Source organism: Castor canadensis, chromosome 6, assembly GCF_047511655.1.
Source record: "Castor canadensis chromosome 6, mCasCan1.hap1v2, whole genome shotgun sequence".
In the NCBI taxonomy this organism is placed as follows: domain Eukaryota; kingdom Metazoa; phylum Chordata; class Mammalia; order Rodentia; family Castoridae; genus Castor; species Castor canadensis.
This window is the reverse complement of record NC_133391.1, coordinates 72,418,030-72,435,038: the sequence shown is the minus strand read 5'-3', so window position 1 is coordinate 72,435,038 and position 17,009 is coordinate 72,418,030. Positions and strand designations below refer to the sequence as shown.

The following is a 17,009-nucleotide window of genomic DNA, read 5'->3' as shown; positions in this document are numbered from 1 at the left end:
GAATCAGGGCTGATCAATGAGGGAGAAGGAAACAGGGAGGTTGGGACTTGATGCTGAGACAAGAAACTCAGGAAGGAAACATAGCATGTGTGTCAGTGCTGCTGAGAGCTGTGGCCAGTGGAGACCTGGCAAAGGATGACTGGGTTTGTCAATGTGGTGGGCCTTGGTGATGCTCACAAGAGCCATTTTGGTAGGGCAGTGGAAAGAGCAAATCAGAGGAGAGGTGGGGAACAGTGAGTGAAGATGACTCTTTCAAGGCATTTGTTTAGAAAGGGGAGCAGGCAATGGGATAATGGCTGAAGGAAGATCCAGGTTCATGAGATGAGAACTTAAGGTCACATGATTTACAGCACATTTATGGACTGGAATAAAATGTCCCTGTGGAGATGAAAATCTTGGAGCTGATAGAGTGGGAACAAGTGCAAGTGTGCTGTGCACAAGAACAGAACAGGGAATGGAATCCATCTAGCTGTGGAAGCTCAGCCTTGCATGAGGGCAGAGATAGCTCATTCATTGTGCACAAAATTAAAAAATATTTTAAACATAAAGTAATATTAAACAATGGAAGAGTTTGTCTCATTTAATCCTTACAAGAGCCCCTCAAGGTAACTATTTTCTTGTTACAGAGAAACACAACATGCCTTGGAGAAGGACTTTAAATGTAAGGTATATTTATGAAGATGAGAGAGATTGATGAGAAAATGAGTAGTCAGGGAAAGCTGTAGGTGGAGGCGCATTTGATGTGGGCTATGAAGAGTGGGTTGATTCTAAATATGTGGAAGGGACTGAGAGGAGAATTTTAAAAACATGAAAAATAAGACTTCCAAACATATGAAAAAAGCACACAATATGGATGCATTCTTAGTATGTATCCTGGAACAAGACTACATGGGTTCTAATCCTAGCCTTGCCCTTATCAGGTGGGTGGCCTTAGACACAGCTTCGCTGTAACTTGGGTTTCTCATGTTTAAAACAAGGATAGTATCAGTACTTACCCCACAGAATTATTGTGAGGAATGCACACACATAAACACATACTCATTTACATTCACGTAAGAGCCATATGTCTTACTCATTTTTGTATTATTTATTATACAATAAAGTGTTAGAAAAATGTGTATTTCCCCCATTGTGCAGTGTGTGTGTGTGTGTGTGTGTGTGTGTGTGTGTGTGTACCCTCAGCAAGTCTGCTTTTGGTGGGTATCATTAATGAAAGAAGATGGTGGAGTACATTCATTCAAATTCCATCAGGATTTTGAACATCATTGAGCTCTGTGCTAAGCCAGGAAGGAAAGACTGAAGATGAGTGGGGCGGAATGCTTGTGCCTAAGTGGCTCCTGACCACTCAGCAGACAAACATGTAAATAGACCATTTCAATATGATCCAAAGGCTGTCTTCACACTGATACTCAGTAAGAAGCACTTCTCATGTACTTTGGACTTGGGTCTTGACTTTGCCACTTCGCTAACTAGCAAGTTACGTATGAGTCAGTTTCCTCACCCACGACGTGGAGATAATGGCATTTAGCATGAGAAACTATTGCTAGGAGGCTTGGACACAGCTGGGTTCCACAGGCTTCATGGGTGTGCTTCTTTTTCTCTGTGCTTTTTTCCACAGTGATTCTGGTTTATGTGATTCATAACAACCCCACCATCTTTGGAATTGTTAAAGTCTTCCTAAAGAGGCTGAATTTAAACTCAGTTTTGAAGAATGAGTAGGGGTTTGCAGATGGAAATGTGACGAGGACAATACAGGGAAAAGAGGGAACACATGGCAAGGCACATTGCCCTATCACTTTAGGAAAGGAAATCCTCCTGACTGCATAGACAACTTCTCCACCTCCCTCCCAGTGTCTGCTGACAAACTAGGCCCACCAAAAAATATCAGGCAAGGTTCCTTTGGCTTCACTGGATTTTCCATTCCTGTGGGGTTTGTGTCCCCTATATCTTGTCTTGCATGGTTTCCTTCTAGATGTGATTGGGATCTTGTTCCCTCAATCCTGAAATCATTTTTTTTCTGGGTGAATTTTCTCCTATTAAGAACGTTCCTTAATGAGGTCCACAGAGAAGGAAGAGAGTCCAACTGTCATCTCAGAACCTTGATCCTGCATCAGCATTATTTGACTGCTCTTATTTTGTTTACATCCTCTTATTTGAAGTTAAAGTATGCCTGTGGAACCCTTCCCAGCCACAGTGTTCAAGACAATATGCATGTATGTAAGAACTGGTGCTTTTTGGAATGTCTTCCACACATGTTTTTAAGTTGTATCCATATAGTCTTGGTATTTGCCATACTTTCATTCAATGAAAATTTACTGAGTGACTGTTATTATTCTAGTCCTGGAGTTACAAAGTAGAGTAAAATGGTACAAGGGTTCTGGTTCCACAAAGCTGTCAGTGCAGCAGGGAGACAGACGTTAGCAAAATAGTCATATTAGTTTAGTCATAATGACAAACTATGAAGTAAAGAAACCCAGTTCTTAAAGAGCTATGATCAAGTGAGGCTCCAGGATGGCTTCTTAGCTGACAGTTGAGGGCTGGAGTTAAAGAAATAAGGCAGAGGGAAGACAGCAGCATCATAAAAACCTGTGGTTGGAGGGAGAATGTTGAGGAACCAGTGATGGAAGGCAAGGAGGAAGTCAGGCAATAAGGAGATGTTTGAGGTCAGGCATGAAAGGCCATGGGAAGCCATTGAGAGACTTTAAATGTGAGTGCAGTGGACAGGTATTGAGATGATCATACACACACATACATAAAGTTATCATTTTTTGGCTGTACTGGGGTTTGAACTCAGTGCTTTGTGCTGGTGAGGAAGGTGCTCTACAGCTTGAGCCACGTCTCCAAACCTTTTTTCCCCTGGTTATTTGCCCAGGCTGGCCTGGGTCGTGATCCTCCTATTTTATGCTTCCTGCCATGGCTGAGATGACAGGTGCATGACATTGTGCCCAGATTTTTCCCAGATGGGAAAGAGTTTGATGCCTGGACTGGCCTTGAACTTCAATCCTCCCGATCTCAGCCTACCACGTAGCTAGGATTACAGGCCTGGTGCTGGGCAAAGTATCATATTTTTAAAAAATCATTCTGACTGCTTTATGGAGAACAAAATCTCCATATGACAGATAAAGAAAGAACTTTGAGAGCCAAGAGTGAGAGAGGGAGGAAAAAGAAAACAATATTGGTGACATATACATTCTTGACTTATTCTCTTTTTGAATGTGTTGCTGTATATGAGATGCTTACACAAAGCCTCGTACATAGTAAATTTAATGTAATTGAAAGTTGGTTATTATTATTAGTATTAACACCCTATGTATAGCACTCTGAATGCATTTCTTTGCGATGACACACTGGAGTATTAGTGTCCTTCTTTTACAGATGAGGAAACTGATGCCCAGAGAGATTAAAGAATTATCCAACCTCACCCTGCTGGTGACAGAGCTAGGATTCAAAACCCATGATCTTCCTATGTTGAAGAAAGTGTCAAAGCAAAGCCCAGAAGACAACCCCAAGTACAATGGCTCTGTCCCAGGTATGGGCAAAGATCTTAACAACTTAAGAACATTTTTTTGGGCCATTTGTATTTATTTGACTTTCACAGGGATATTCACAAATTATCCATTCTCCACTTTTCCAATCACATTAAAATGTGAAGCTCATATCTTTAACCTTTCCTGAAGTGACACAATTGCTAGCATTATAAAAAGCAACACACACACACACACACACACACACACACACACACACAGAAGAAAAAGAAACTTGGACTCATTCTGACTTTTTTTTCCCAGATAAACTTTAAAAAGGCAACTAGTTTTGGTGATAAAATGATATGTTTGAAGAAGCTGTTCATTGCTTATGGTAGTGTAACAAAGAGAGACAACTTGAATATCTAGAAAACCCATGAGACATGGAACTCAAAAACAGCCACACCTATCATGTACTGAGCTTTATGAAGAAGATTATTTAATTGTCACATTTAACTCTCAATATCTATGGGAGGAGGTCCTTTTATTACCATGTTGTAGATGAAACTGGGTACAGAGCAGGTAAGTGATGTGGCCCTGTGTGCCTTATATCTAACTCATGCCTTTCCCATATGCCCCAGGGCCTCACCCACGAGGCTTTTTGACAGATGCTATTGCCCTTACCCATTGTCTTTATTAGGTTTATAATGAATTTAAAAACATGTCTCCTCCCCAACTCTCTAAATCTGATGATAGTGGGTGAAGCAGAGAGTGTTTGTTTTGAGACAAAGTGGCATTTCCACTTTGACAAAATTAATCAGTTATAAGGGAAATATATAACTGTAAAAAACAACAAAAATGAGATCAATGTCTATGAAAAATATCACCCTTAGTCTTAAGTCAAAGATTATCCCAAACATCTATTCCCTGTTCCTGGGGGTGCTGATTAAAAAATTACCTTATAGTATAATGTATGCCTCTTTCATTTTATATACACATCTCTCAATTTCAGGCTCCTGCTCTGAGGATGAGAAACAAGGGTGGGTTTTCAGAACAGGCTGGATACCAGCTCTGTTCCAGAACACAGTGGCTGGACCTGAGGTGGAGTCCCATTCCTCACCAACCTCTGCCCTCTTCAATCAAATACCACTTGTAGGACAATCCCTAAGACTGAAAAATGGTCCAGTCAGCTGCTTTTCTTGAAATTTTCCTTTTTCAAGAATGCATCAGATCTAAAAAACCCAGCAAATCACAGAGAGAAGATGCCAACCAGTTACTGACTAGCGGAATGTTGAATCCTATAGTACTTCATTGAAGAGGAGTTGCCAGAATGCTTATAAGGCACACAGAAAGTACACACACATATACATATGATGTCAGGCTAGAAGGCTGAAGAGGAGGTGTCCAACAGAAACAGGAACTGGGGAATGTGTGCAAGGCTCAGTCCTCTCCCTTTGGAGTGTTAACTTAGGATCTCGGCAAGTGCTGAAAGTCAGCAGTATTCTTACTGCTCTGCAACCCGAGTACAGACTCCAAGTGAACCATTCCACCAACCAACACTCCACAGTCATGGGCTAAACTAATTCTATTCTGCTAATTGCTTTTTTGGGCATGCACCAAGTTATTAAACAGACAGTGACAAAACAGAGCTTGGATAAATGTATGTGGCGGCACCCAGTGATTTTTTTTCTTAGTACCAGTTCTAATGACTTGTTTGCATGTTAAATGGAACAAGGGGAATTGGCAAAATCTTTCTGTATTATTTTCTAATCAGCTGTCAGCTTTGAGATCACCTTTGCAACATGATTCTGCTCCTTACAAAATACTTCCCTTTCCTTGTAGAAGACAGACTGATTTTAGGAGCAGATCTAAGTCTGTCAGATGCAAGCTTTTGCCAGGAACGACAGTCATCTAGTAGCTACAGAAAGCAGCGTCAGCAGAACCTGTGGGAAGTCAGACACCAGCCCACTTTGTCCCACCCACCCAGACACTCTCCCTCTCTGGTCTGTACCTTCCGTGTGGCAGCTGGAAGAGAGGATGGTGTTCGGAGGTCTGAAGATGTAAGGCAGGTAACGAGAGAAGCATTTCATCTTCTAAATAAAAAATAAAATTCTAAAGAAAAAACCAGTCTCCTGAATCCATAGGGATTCTCTTGGCCTTTAAAGCTGGCTACATCACCAATATGTTTATGTAGGTTCTCTCCCAGATCTGCAAAGCTGGGAAGCCCGAGGAATAACTGGAGATGGGTCCCATTTTGCCATCAGCGCCAGGAAGCACTGCCTTGCATTTCTGCATGCAGCTCAAACTCAGAAGCCCCCAAGCAAGCCGGGATAGAGCCTCTTCATTGGCTGAAGCTCCTCCGAGCAGGATTGCTGAGTAAGTCAGACCTGCCTGTAAACACACGCTGAAATGCTCTGCCTGAAACCTCTACCTTTTCTCCTGTGGTCAGTTTCTTTTAGCAATAGAAATCCAACAGGATATGGGAGTAGTGAGGATAAGTGACCATCTCTTATTTAGCTGAAAGATCAGATGAAACAAAGACAGCACAGTGTTCTGCCCTGGAGGGAGATGGCTGTTCAAAGGAGCCACCTGTAATGCCAGGGATCTCAGGAATATTAAAGTACAGTGCAATGAAATGAGTCTCTGTCCTTGCTTAATCTTGATTTAGTTTTATTTTTTTTTGAATACTAAAGCCCAAACAATACGACCATTTATCAATTAGGTGGAGCCCAAAGCTGGGTTGAGTTGTCAGTGACAGAGGGCTAACACAGACAGATTCTGTGTTCCACTACAGACTTTCCCCCCACTGCCAGCCCTAGCAGTGAAGCAGTAAGTTAGCTTTGAGTTACCCTCTGTACAAATATAAAGCCACAACACAAGAGAAGAGGCAAACCCAGGAGACCTAACCTTTCTCCAACTCATGGACCCTGATGTGGTATACAATAACATGGAAAATCTACTAGCTAATCCAAGGATTACACAAGTTTACCAACACTCTCAGGGAGGTAGACAGAGAGAGAGAGAGAGAGAGAGAGAGAGAGAGAGAGAGAGAGAGATTACCAAAGGACATGATGAGTAATTTGGGATTGGGATTGATTTGGTTTTGGCCCAATAAAATCAAGTGACGTTGGGACCCTTACCACTGGAAGGCAAGCAAGCCAGAGCTTCAGCCTGGGATTTGTAAGTTCTGTCAAAGGCGCTATTGTATATGATGAAGAAAGAGAGGCAAATGTTCTGTGTGCTGCATACAGAGGCACAAGGAAATGATTTCAATAGTTTGTATAAGAAAACTAATATTCCCAAGTGGGGATTTTTTAAAATAAGATTTAAAATAAAAATGTGCCTTGAAAATCTGTTAAAATCACTTAAACCTGTATGAGTTCTCCACTTCACAAAAAAATTTAACTTAGTATTGAAGATATGAGCTGGTCTTCCCAGAAGAGAAAAGACAAAAGTAATTATAGTGGAAACCCAAGCACGATAATATAAATTGACTCTTTCACTGACCCGTCACTGCTCTAACTTTTTGACTATTGTGACATGAAGACAAACTGCTGGTGGAGCCAGGCCATTTAGTCCTGTGATAATCACATGACCTTCCTAGAGTAAAGTAGGGATCACGTGGGTGATCTCAAACTCAGAACAGAAGAGCGTGTCCACAATGTTCTTCCTAGGACATGCATTACATCCAGCCTCTGATCAGCAGGGTGACACTGGAAAGTGCAGGCTCTGGGGTCATCCGACACACATTTGAATCCCAATGCATTCACTTACTGGATGAGCAAACAAGAACCAAACTTTAAAACCTGTGAGCCTCAGTTTCTCATCTCTAAATAGGAACCATAACAATTTTTTCCTCATGTATTCTTGATAGAAGTGAGACAATAAGTAGAAAACATATAGCATATTGTAGGCATTTGATAAGTTCCCATGTTGCTGCTATGGGCCTTCTATGGCCTTGTGACAACTTAAGAGCAGGTAAAGTGTGGCTGTGGTTAAGAGGAGTGGCAATGCAGGTAGATCCTCCCTTTGACCTTGACTTGGCAAGTTGCTTAATATCTTGAAGCCTTGATATATGCTAATAAATAGAACAATAAAATCTCATGGCTCCTATAAAGCATTTAGCATAATGTATAGCACTTTATAGGTGCTCATAAATTTATTTACTGTTCTCTAAAACAGCAGTATCAACCCTTAATCAGAGAATATTATGGTAGCTATGTACTTGTCTTATCTGTATAAAAAAATTGTAAACTACTTGAAGGAAAGATTAATGTCCAATTCATCTTTGTATAAGTAGTGTCTAGCCCAGTGCCTAAAAGAAAGTAGATACTCAGTAAATATTAGTTGAGCAAGTGAAAACCAAAATACACTGATGAAAGTCTTTGGAAAATATTTTATCCCCCCTTTTTTGTGGAGGTCCTTCACAGCATGGATGATGTGAATCTGAGATGGAATAGATCATTCGAGCAAAGGCATTATGGAATTCATGAATAGCTATGCTTCAACTTCATATATTTCAGTCTGAGGTAAAGAGTAGCTATGTAGGAAACACCTTGTGAGCCAATGGTAGGCATTCCTGAGTAAATACTTTCTGAGTGAAGAACTCACTGAGAAGGTTGCCATCATTATCCTCAGCAAAGTATGAGCAAATATAAAATAAATGAAAACTCCTTCATTAAAAGTACAAAGACTAATGGGGGGGATGCCCAAGCCCCAGATGGACTACTGCTAACCAAACTGTCAGCCTCCACTGAGGACATCTTTTCCAATCCAAATCTAACATTGCAGATGTGGGGCCAGACCCTTTCACTCTACCTACGCACAGTGGAAAGGAGCAGAAAGAACACCTTGGAAATTTCCTTGGACAGGAGAATTTGACACAGGCAGTGAATGATTTCAGTGTACTTTCCTATCTGCTCTTCTCTTTGATCTTCTTTATAACCCCATTTAGCAGAGAATAAGCTGAGAGGATACAATGTTTTTGCACTGAAGTCACCTGGTGAACTAGTGAAAACTGCAGCTCTCACAAGCTGAAGCCCGCTGGTTCAGAACATCTGGTGTTATTGAAGTGCTTTGTTAAAGGGTGAGATCCTCTGGAGGGAGCTGTTGAATTCCATGCTGTTCCTTGATGGGTCAGTGTAATGCAAAGTTTTCCAAGTACTCTTGTCCTAAGTAAGGTACTCATCATTTTAATCCAATAATTTGTTTCCACCTAGATGATTTGTCAGGCATTAGTGATAGGGATACAGGGAATAGATATGCTCTAAAAGGAGTGCATATTCCAGACAAAAGAGAAACTAATAAAGCTGTGACAGCAATAAGAGGATGTGAGATGATTTCTTGGGATTGTAAAGCCCCAAAAGGTCAATGTTAGACATCCATACTTTTGCTTTGGCATTATTTAAAAGGCAGTTATCTTACTGGAGAGAGGCATAGCAAATTAAGAATTAGCTGTCAGTAACTCATCAGTAGAATCAGCTTCTGGTATTCCTGATGTCATCACAGAGAACAGGTCATCCACAGAGGGATGGGGTCATTGCAAGAAGAGAGGATGCTGTAAGTCAATAACAGAGGTGCCTGGGCCCCAAATAGAAAGAGATATTTGAAAGGGAACTCAGAGCCTATGGAAAGAAACAAATGCCCCATTTTAGGTACCATGTGAGGAGGTTCTGGAATGTGACAGAGCAGAGTCCAGAGAAAGAAATTCCTTTTGTGGTTTCTACCTGGGAGGGTCTGACATCAAACAGCAAAGAGCAGCTAAGTGACAGTTTCTTGAGTTCTGTGCTCCATGTTTCTTTTAGACTGACTTCCTGGGAGAACAGAAGCAATCACAATCCTGGCCCGGGCCCATGGGCTTGGAGCCTCTCAACTGCCTGTTTCCATTGTGCCATTCCTGCTGCCTACTGTCACTGAAGCCCAAGCTTTATGGGAATGGTAAGCTGACAATTCTCTTTGAGTATGTTTTCACATCATCACATCGTTGTCCTCCTTTGAGAGAGGGTTAATCATGATGGTTTTTCATTTTGCTAAGAAAGAAACTAAATCCCATGGGGAAAAGTTAGCTTATTTAAGGTCAGTCAGAATGAGTCTGTTCAAGTTTTCACTTTCAAGTTAAGGCAAATTCCTTCATTCTTCATTCCTTCATTCTTAAAATCTTAGATAAGATATCACATCTTCAGATCCAGGTTCCTTAATGTTTCAGACTGGGCTAAATCTTCTTGCTACAGTCTCTCAAAAACTATCCATCATTGAATGTATTTGTTGAGCATCTGCTTATGCCAGGAACTGTGCATGGTGCCAACAAATCCATAGCAAGCAAGACAGGTGAAATACCTGCCTTATGCTTCAGGTGTAATAACTATTCCTAACATATATGGCTGTGTTGAGCAAAAACCAAGGCAATTCAGTAAAGTGCTGAGAATTCTGTCTGGCACAAAGTGCTGCTCAATTGCTGTTTACTATCGGACTTCAGCCATATTCTAATTTGCAGGAGGGTAGAAATTTGACTTTTCTCTGCTGAATCTTGGGTTCGAGGTTCACTGTCTGGAGCATAACAGGAGTTTGAAAAGTCTGTGTGGGATTGAATTGAGTTGAACCAAGTATGGAGAATTTGACAATTTCCAGCACATTTCCCATTCCTTCCAGCCACTATGTGAAATCCGTAACTTGGTAGATTCTGATCTGGACGAAAGAAGGCCCCTTTATGACTAGTTCATGTATCCATTGATTCATACGATATGATCTTTTCAATAGCTCTGAGATGCTAGGCCATCTTCTAGGTGTTGGAGACTCCACAAGTTATATACTGGGACTTAGCTCATTGAGTTTATATTCTCAAAGAGTGAAATAGACAATGAACAAAGAAAAATGAGATGGTTATTTCAGATGAGGCAAAACAGAGTGACTGAAGTAAATCAGGGCACATGGTAGAGAGTGACTCCTTTTCCCAATGGTCAGGAAAGGCTTCAATGAGAAGGTGACATCTGAACTGAGGCTGAGAGACAAGTTATTGGTGAAGGAATAGGTTTGGCGATTTCATCCACTGTATCAGAGCCTGAAATTTACCTTCCCAGCATGTTTTTCTTCAAATTTAAGAACTTAATTGTTTCAAGGATAACAGCTTATTTAATATTTGTTTCACTGCCTCCCCACCCCACACCAGGTGCTGGAGATCCAACTTAAAACTCCACCCCTACGGTGTCATTTCTTTCGTACAGGCTCTGCTAGGCACAGATGGTGTTTTCTTGCTCTCCTATTGCACCCCTTAGACCTGGAGTCCTCATTAGTGACTTGATTCATGTTTTTGACTGGTAGTCAGGATCAATCACTAGCCTCCTTTCTTGGCTTGTGCCAAAAGCATCAGAGAGACGGACAGCTACAGGCGAAACTAAGAGGACTTGAAGGTGAAGGGTAGGCTCAGTAAAGAGCAGATGCTGCCACTCACCAATGAAGATTTTGGCTCTCTTGAAAAGACTTCGGAAGGAGAAACACAGTATGGCCAAGCAAGTTTTATACCAAATTTTACATACAGTTCCAATTCTCACAGTACCGAGAGGAAATTGATACACAGCCTTTCCTCACGTCTAATGAGATTTCAGAACAAGGAGAAAATGCGTCTTCTTTAGTTGTGAACCATGGTGACACGATGTGATTTTCATAGATGAATATAACAGTAGTAATATGAGCAACCACTAAATGTGGGTTCATCCCAGTTCTTTCTAGGTTCTAGTCACTCTGCTAAATACAATATCTCTTAATCCCCAAAAAACCCTAGAATAATGTAAATGTTCTATTTTACCTGTTTACAGAAGAAGGGATTTTCAGTTAGACAACTTGCCAAATGTAAGCAAGTGTAGCAGCTAAGATTCTACCTACTCACACTTACCCTGGGCTGTGGGGATGTCGTGATGCTCCCAGGGTTACCTGATCTTGATATTATCTCCCCTGTAGTCCAGTGTAGAACAGAGCAACAAGAATTAAACTTCTGTGTCTATTTATTTGATACTTGTGGGCATTTGACCAGAGATTGTCAAATTTATATCCTGCTCTATTTCAAAGAAAGGGTTTGCTCATGATTACCATAACCATGCAGAGGAATCTAACCAAATCCAAACACCTACCCATCAGTGCCTACAGAGATTCAATATACATTAAAGGTTTGCTATTCCCGGGATATTATGCCAGAGACTATGGGATTAGGTGAATGAATAAGTCACAGAATATAAAGGTGAGTAAGAAGCAAGCAAATGAGAGAGAGAGAGAGAGAGAGAGAGAGAGAGAGAGAGAGAGAAGGAATTAATAAAATATGAATATATTTCAAATTAGAAAAAGAGCCATAAAATAACAGATAAACTATAGAGTAGGAAACTCTCACACCTAATTGGTACATTTGGACAGATTCCAAGAAGACTTCCTGGAAGTGGTGGCATTTGAGATGGGCTTGGAAAGACAGGGAGAATTTAAAAGTATAAACAGAAATCAATAGGGAAGAACATTCTGCTAGAAGAAGGAAGAATAGTAGTTTGACTAAAACAACTCAAGTTCACTTTTTCTCATTTACACTAAATTAATGGACATACTTTAAATAGATAAATCAGATTCCAACTGCTGTTTTTTGGCTGTACCCTAATTACCTCTTATTTGGAATTAGTGGACTTCAACCTCCCTTGTCCAAGTGGTACAACAGCCCAGGAACTCAGTCTATGTTATACCTCAAAGCCTTCCTCAGAAGACAACATTCCATGTCAACCTAGACTGTGTTTCCAGTTCCTCATAAGGAATTGTCCTGTTTGCTTCCTTTCCCCATATCTCTGGGTCTTAATTAGATAATGAATAATTAGAAGAAGAACCATGACGCTGGGACAATAATGACATTCTGTAAGGATCTCTCTGAGATTTGATATCTACTTTAGCCTTCGTGCATTTCCTAGGATTCAGCAGAAATTTTCCTTTCAGACAGATGAGAACATTAGAGTATTTTAAGACAGTGCATCCCATGAATCCAGGGAGCAAAATCTTAGCTTCCTGACCCCAGGTCACCCTTTAGAGGTACAGAAAAGGTATCTGAGTGAACAGGTTAAATATTTTTTCTAGAAAACACTTCTAACCCATCTTTTCCTTTGATTCTGAGAAGATGTAACAGTAAATCTCTTAGGAGGCCACAAAGGAAAAATGTTCTACTTGTTCTTCAAGTATGGAACAAGACTTGCTCATTCAGAAAAGATCTTTTGCCCCTAGGAGTGTCACACTCCCCATGCCAAGCTGCAGGAAAGTTCTGCTTGGCTGAAGTGTATTTTATTTTTAAATTCAAGTTTCATGCCTTTAAACAGGGTATAGTCTCACCACTCCCTTTATATCAGCCTGCATCTGGATAGATTTACACATTTACACCCCCCTTTGTTGTCTCAATCTGAGTTTTGCTTTACAATAGGGTTCTCAGCCTTATCAACATTTTGGGTCAGGTAATTGCTGTGTGTAGGCAGGGGACTGTCCTGAGCATAGCAGGATGTAAATAGTGTACCTGCCCCCACCCTAGTTGTGACAATCAAAGTTTCCTGATTGTGGTAAATACCAAGGAAGGGAATTACCTTCCTCCACCCTATCTGGAGAATCTCTGCTTTGCAGCAATATGGTCTCAGAGACCTGGGATAACTCATGGCCCCATTAGTTGCACAGGAAGCAATACAAGGTGGACAAATAGGACCTTGACTAAGAGTAAGAACTATGATTTGACTGTAATTACCATAATTCACCACACTTTAGTCTCTTCACTTTGCTTTCCCACAACTCTGGTGTATAAATTTTTTTTTTTTTGGTGGTTCTGGGAGTTGAACTTAGGGTGGCCAGTTAGTTTGCTAGACAGGTGATCTACCACTTGAGCCACATACCCATCCTTTTTTCTTTGGTTGTTTTTGGAATAGGATCTTATGTTTATGTTTAGACTGTCCTGGACCTCAAACTGCCTACTTATGTCTCCCATGTAGCTGGGATGACAGATGGGTGCCACCTGGTGCAGATATGAGTTGAGATGGGGGTCTCATAAACTATTTGCCTGGGCTGGCCTTGAACTACAATTCTCCTGATCTCTGCCTTCTGAGTAGCTGGGATGACAGGCATGAGCTATTGGCACCTGGCTTGTATAAGTCTTATGAAACAGCATTTATAAAAGTGCTTTGAAAACTTAAAAATATAAGGCTATTGCCATTTAGTCTTTACCACATTGAAAACTGACAACTCTATTCTACAATAATTCATTTAAATTTTGAAGGAACTCCATCAACCCAGTCTACTGACAAGGAGTTCAACTTAGCAGTAAGAAATGATACTCTGTCACTAGAATGAATTTTCTTAACATCTCCTGTTTTAGTTGATTGGAAAGATAGTATTCATTCATGCATACATCCATTTATTCAGTAAATCCTTGTTACACACTGCTATGTGTCAGGCACTGTGCTGGATACTAAGAGTTTTTATGTAATTTGTAGATGTTTATAGGCAAATAATTATGGTAAATATGTTAGATATGGCCATACCTTCATGGAGAATATGATTCAGTAGAGGAAACATACAAATAGCAAGAAAATTATAATGCAAATGGACAACATTCAGAACCTTCTAGAAGGGTCACTAAGGTCAGAATATGAGGATGGCAGAAGCTCATGAAGCCAAATCTGAGAGCTAAGTAAGGAGCTGCCAGGGAAAGAGAGAGTAAAAATATGATTTTGGCAAAGAGGACACATGTGTAGTGCCAGGAGTGAGGGAATATGTCATTTGTGGAAATATGGAGCAGAAAGAACATGAAAGAGAATGTAAGTGAGGCTAGGAGTGTGTTAAGGACAATGAAATCTTTTGAGGAGGGATTTTAGGAGGTGAAGTGACATTTTTGCGCACTAGAAACAGTCTCTACATCACTGTGAAGAATAGAATGGAGTGGCCCTCAGGATAAGGACAGTGGGAGCAAACTGAAGATAAAATAGTCCCAAACGGGGATGGTGGCAGTGAGATTAGCGGATGGTTGAGGGATTCATCAGACTGACATACTTAAGAGGAAGAATGGCATATGACTTAGTGATAGAGCAGATTACTGTATATGTTGAGGGAAGTTAAGAAGGCAGAGCCAAGGATGCCCCTAGGTGTTTGGGTGGGCTTTAGAGGATGTAATTAGAGTTGACAACAGCCATTGCTATCAGTAACAAAAATCGAGAGAAATGTTTATGGGTCTTATAGAAATGCTAGTCCCTGAGATAAGTGCTAACAAGCATCATCTCATTTAAAGCTTGCCACTTCTTTGTGAACTCTGATCCATTATTCTTGTAGCTTTGGTTGGGTCTCTGTTTCTTTTTGTATCTAAATCTTCCATCTATACAGTGAAAAGAATAGAAACGATCAACCAGCTTCCTTCAAACTCCAATATATTATGAATCTAAGTGAAAATCACTGACTCATCTGCTAATTAACACCAAGTGGACAAGTCACACTTTGGGCATAAGAAATGTAATTAACGATACATGTCTGAGGCGTAAGCTAGCTATAGAGGCAACTAGTGACAGTTGCTCGAGGCAACTATGTATCTACAATTTTCTGTCAACTTCTTTGGCATTTTGTCAGCCAAACCCAAGTTCAGAATCTTCTACAGATGTCCACGTTCTTCCCAAGAGGAGTCTTGTCACCGTTCTCATGCTTTCAGTGAACACATGGGTCTTGTGGCCATTTAGAAGGAATCACTGAGAAGCACATTCAGTAAACATATCAAATACTCAACATTAAAAATAATAATGATCTAGGTGGTCATTTTTATTTCCTTGTAATCTGTGTTTTCAACAGCATCACGGCAAAAATTTACTTCTCATTTATTCTGTTTTATGTGGATTATTTTATTTAATCCTGATGGCAAGCCTCTGAAAGACAAACTGCAATCTTCCCATTTTACAAAGGGGAAAGTGCCATGAAATAAAATAAAATAAGGCTGCAGCATCTATTTGAAGTGATCCTCCTGGGATTCAAACCCAGACAATCTATTCAAAGTTGAAGTTCTTAATGATGACAACATTTTTCAATGCCTTGTTTCTATTATGAACACAGAATTTAACTTCCTGTGAAAAGGAATGAAAATATTTAAAAGTAATATCTGGGCTTTCTGTATATTTATTTATCTTGGTGGCATTGGGGTTTTAACTCAGGGCCTCACATTTGCTAAGAAGGTGCCCTTCCACTTGAGCCATACCCCAGTCTTTTTGCATTTAGTTATTTTTGAGGTCAGGTCTTGTGTTTTGCCAGGGCCAGCCTTGGACCGCAGTTCTCCTATTTACACCTACTATGTATCTGAGAATACAGGTGCATGCCACCTTACTCAGCTTGTTGGTTGAGATGGGGGTGTTGCTAACTTTTTGCCCAGACTGACCTTGAATTATGATCTTCTTGATCTCTCTCCTCCTCCCCTGTAGCTGGGATTATAGGCATATACTACCATGCCCAGCTGAGCTTTTTTTAAAAATAAAGTTTGTGAACTTTTTTCTGTTTTAGTTTCATGAATTAGTTTGCTACTATTAAATAAAAATATTTTGAAAAGACAGCTTGTCTTTAGCAAGCTGGAAATTACTTATTTAAAAACATTCTCTCTGGATACATCTGATGAGAAGCTGCATTTTGCATGAATCATAGACTCAAAAATAACAAGAAGGTAAATTCTGAAATGTGTAAATGATGAGTTGTAAAAAATTGCCATTAGTATTCCTTAGAAAATAGGTGCTCAGTATCAATACTTGAAAATCATTACTACTTAAAAATCATTTGTACAGATCCATCAGCATTTAAATTACTTGCATATTTGATTAATGGTGGAATAAGAAGCACACAGAGAAATTACTTATGCCATAATTTGGGGAAAGGTTGCCTCAAAAGAAGAATCACTTCTGAACAATTGATAGAAATGATGCTTTAAAAACAGGTTACCAAATTATGGAAATACTATGCATACTAAGAAGTAAAGTTAAAATATCACCTTCAAAGAACTATCATTTAATGTAGCATCTTCCATTCCCTTGCTCATCCCCTCCCATGAACCCAAATTACATATACTTTGTAGCATATGTCACCATCTGAAATTACCTTATGTTTTGTATGCTTTCTCTTTCTTTCTTTTTTTTGGCAATACTAGGGTTTGAACTCAGGGCTCATGCTTGCTAGGGAGGAACTCTACTGCTTGAGTCACTCCTCCAGCCTGCCCCTCCCCCCCTTTTTTCTGGCTGTTTTAGATATAGGATCTTGATAGGGCCTTGCTTTTATCCCAGACCAACCTGGACTGTGATCCTCCTATGTTAGGCTTCCTGATGTTACTATTACTGGGATGACAGGAATGCACAATTTTGTTCCATTGAGATGGTTTCCAGTGACCTTTTTGGCCGGAGCTGGCCTGGCGCCATGATTCTCCCAATCTCAACCTCCCAGGTCGCATGGATGACAGGCAGTGGCTACCGCACCCAGCTATTGGTTGTAATGTGGTCTTGCAAACTTTTTTTGCCTGGGATGATCTCAGCCTCCCAA

The 17,009-nt window shown here is 40.3% G+C and overlaps 1 protein-coding gene and 1 long non-coding RNA gene across 7 annotated transcripts in view; one reads left to right on the top strand and one right to left on the bottom strand.

The window, feature by feature from the left end:
- Ppp2r2b (protein phosphatase 2 regulatory subunit Bbeta) overlaps positions 1-17,009 on the bottom strand; it is a 425,683-nt gene that overhangs the window by 396,210 nt on the left and 12,464 nt on the right. For 3 of the 6 annotated variants that reach the window (XM_074076718.1, XM_074076716.1, XM_074076722.1), the window contains exon 1: positions 5,476-5,689. The exons of the other annotated variants lie outside the window; for them this stretch is intronic. In XM_074076718.1, coding sequence (XP_073932819.1) covers positions 5,476-5,549 — 74 coding nt within the window. In that variant the 5' untranslated portion in view covers positions 5,550-5,689. Of the gene's footprint in view, positions 1-5,475; positions 5,690-17,009 lie in introns of those variants that run through there. 6 annotated transcript variants of the gene reach the window in all.
- LOC141424128 (uncharacterized) overlaps positions 5,381-17,009 on the top strand; it is a 157,010-nt gene continuing 145,381 nt past the window's right edge. The window contains exons 1-2 of the long non-coding RNA XR_012449012.1: positions 5,381-5,533; positions 5,659-5,840. This is a non-coding gene — a long non-coding RNA (uncharacterized lncRNA). The remainder of the gene's footprint in view (positions 5,534-5,658; positions 5,841-17,009) is intronic.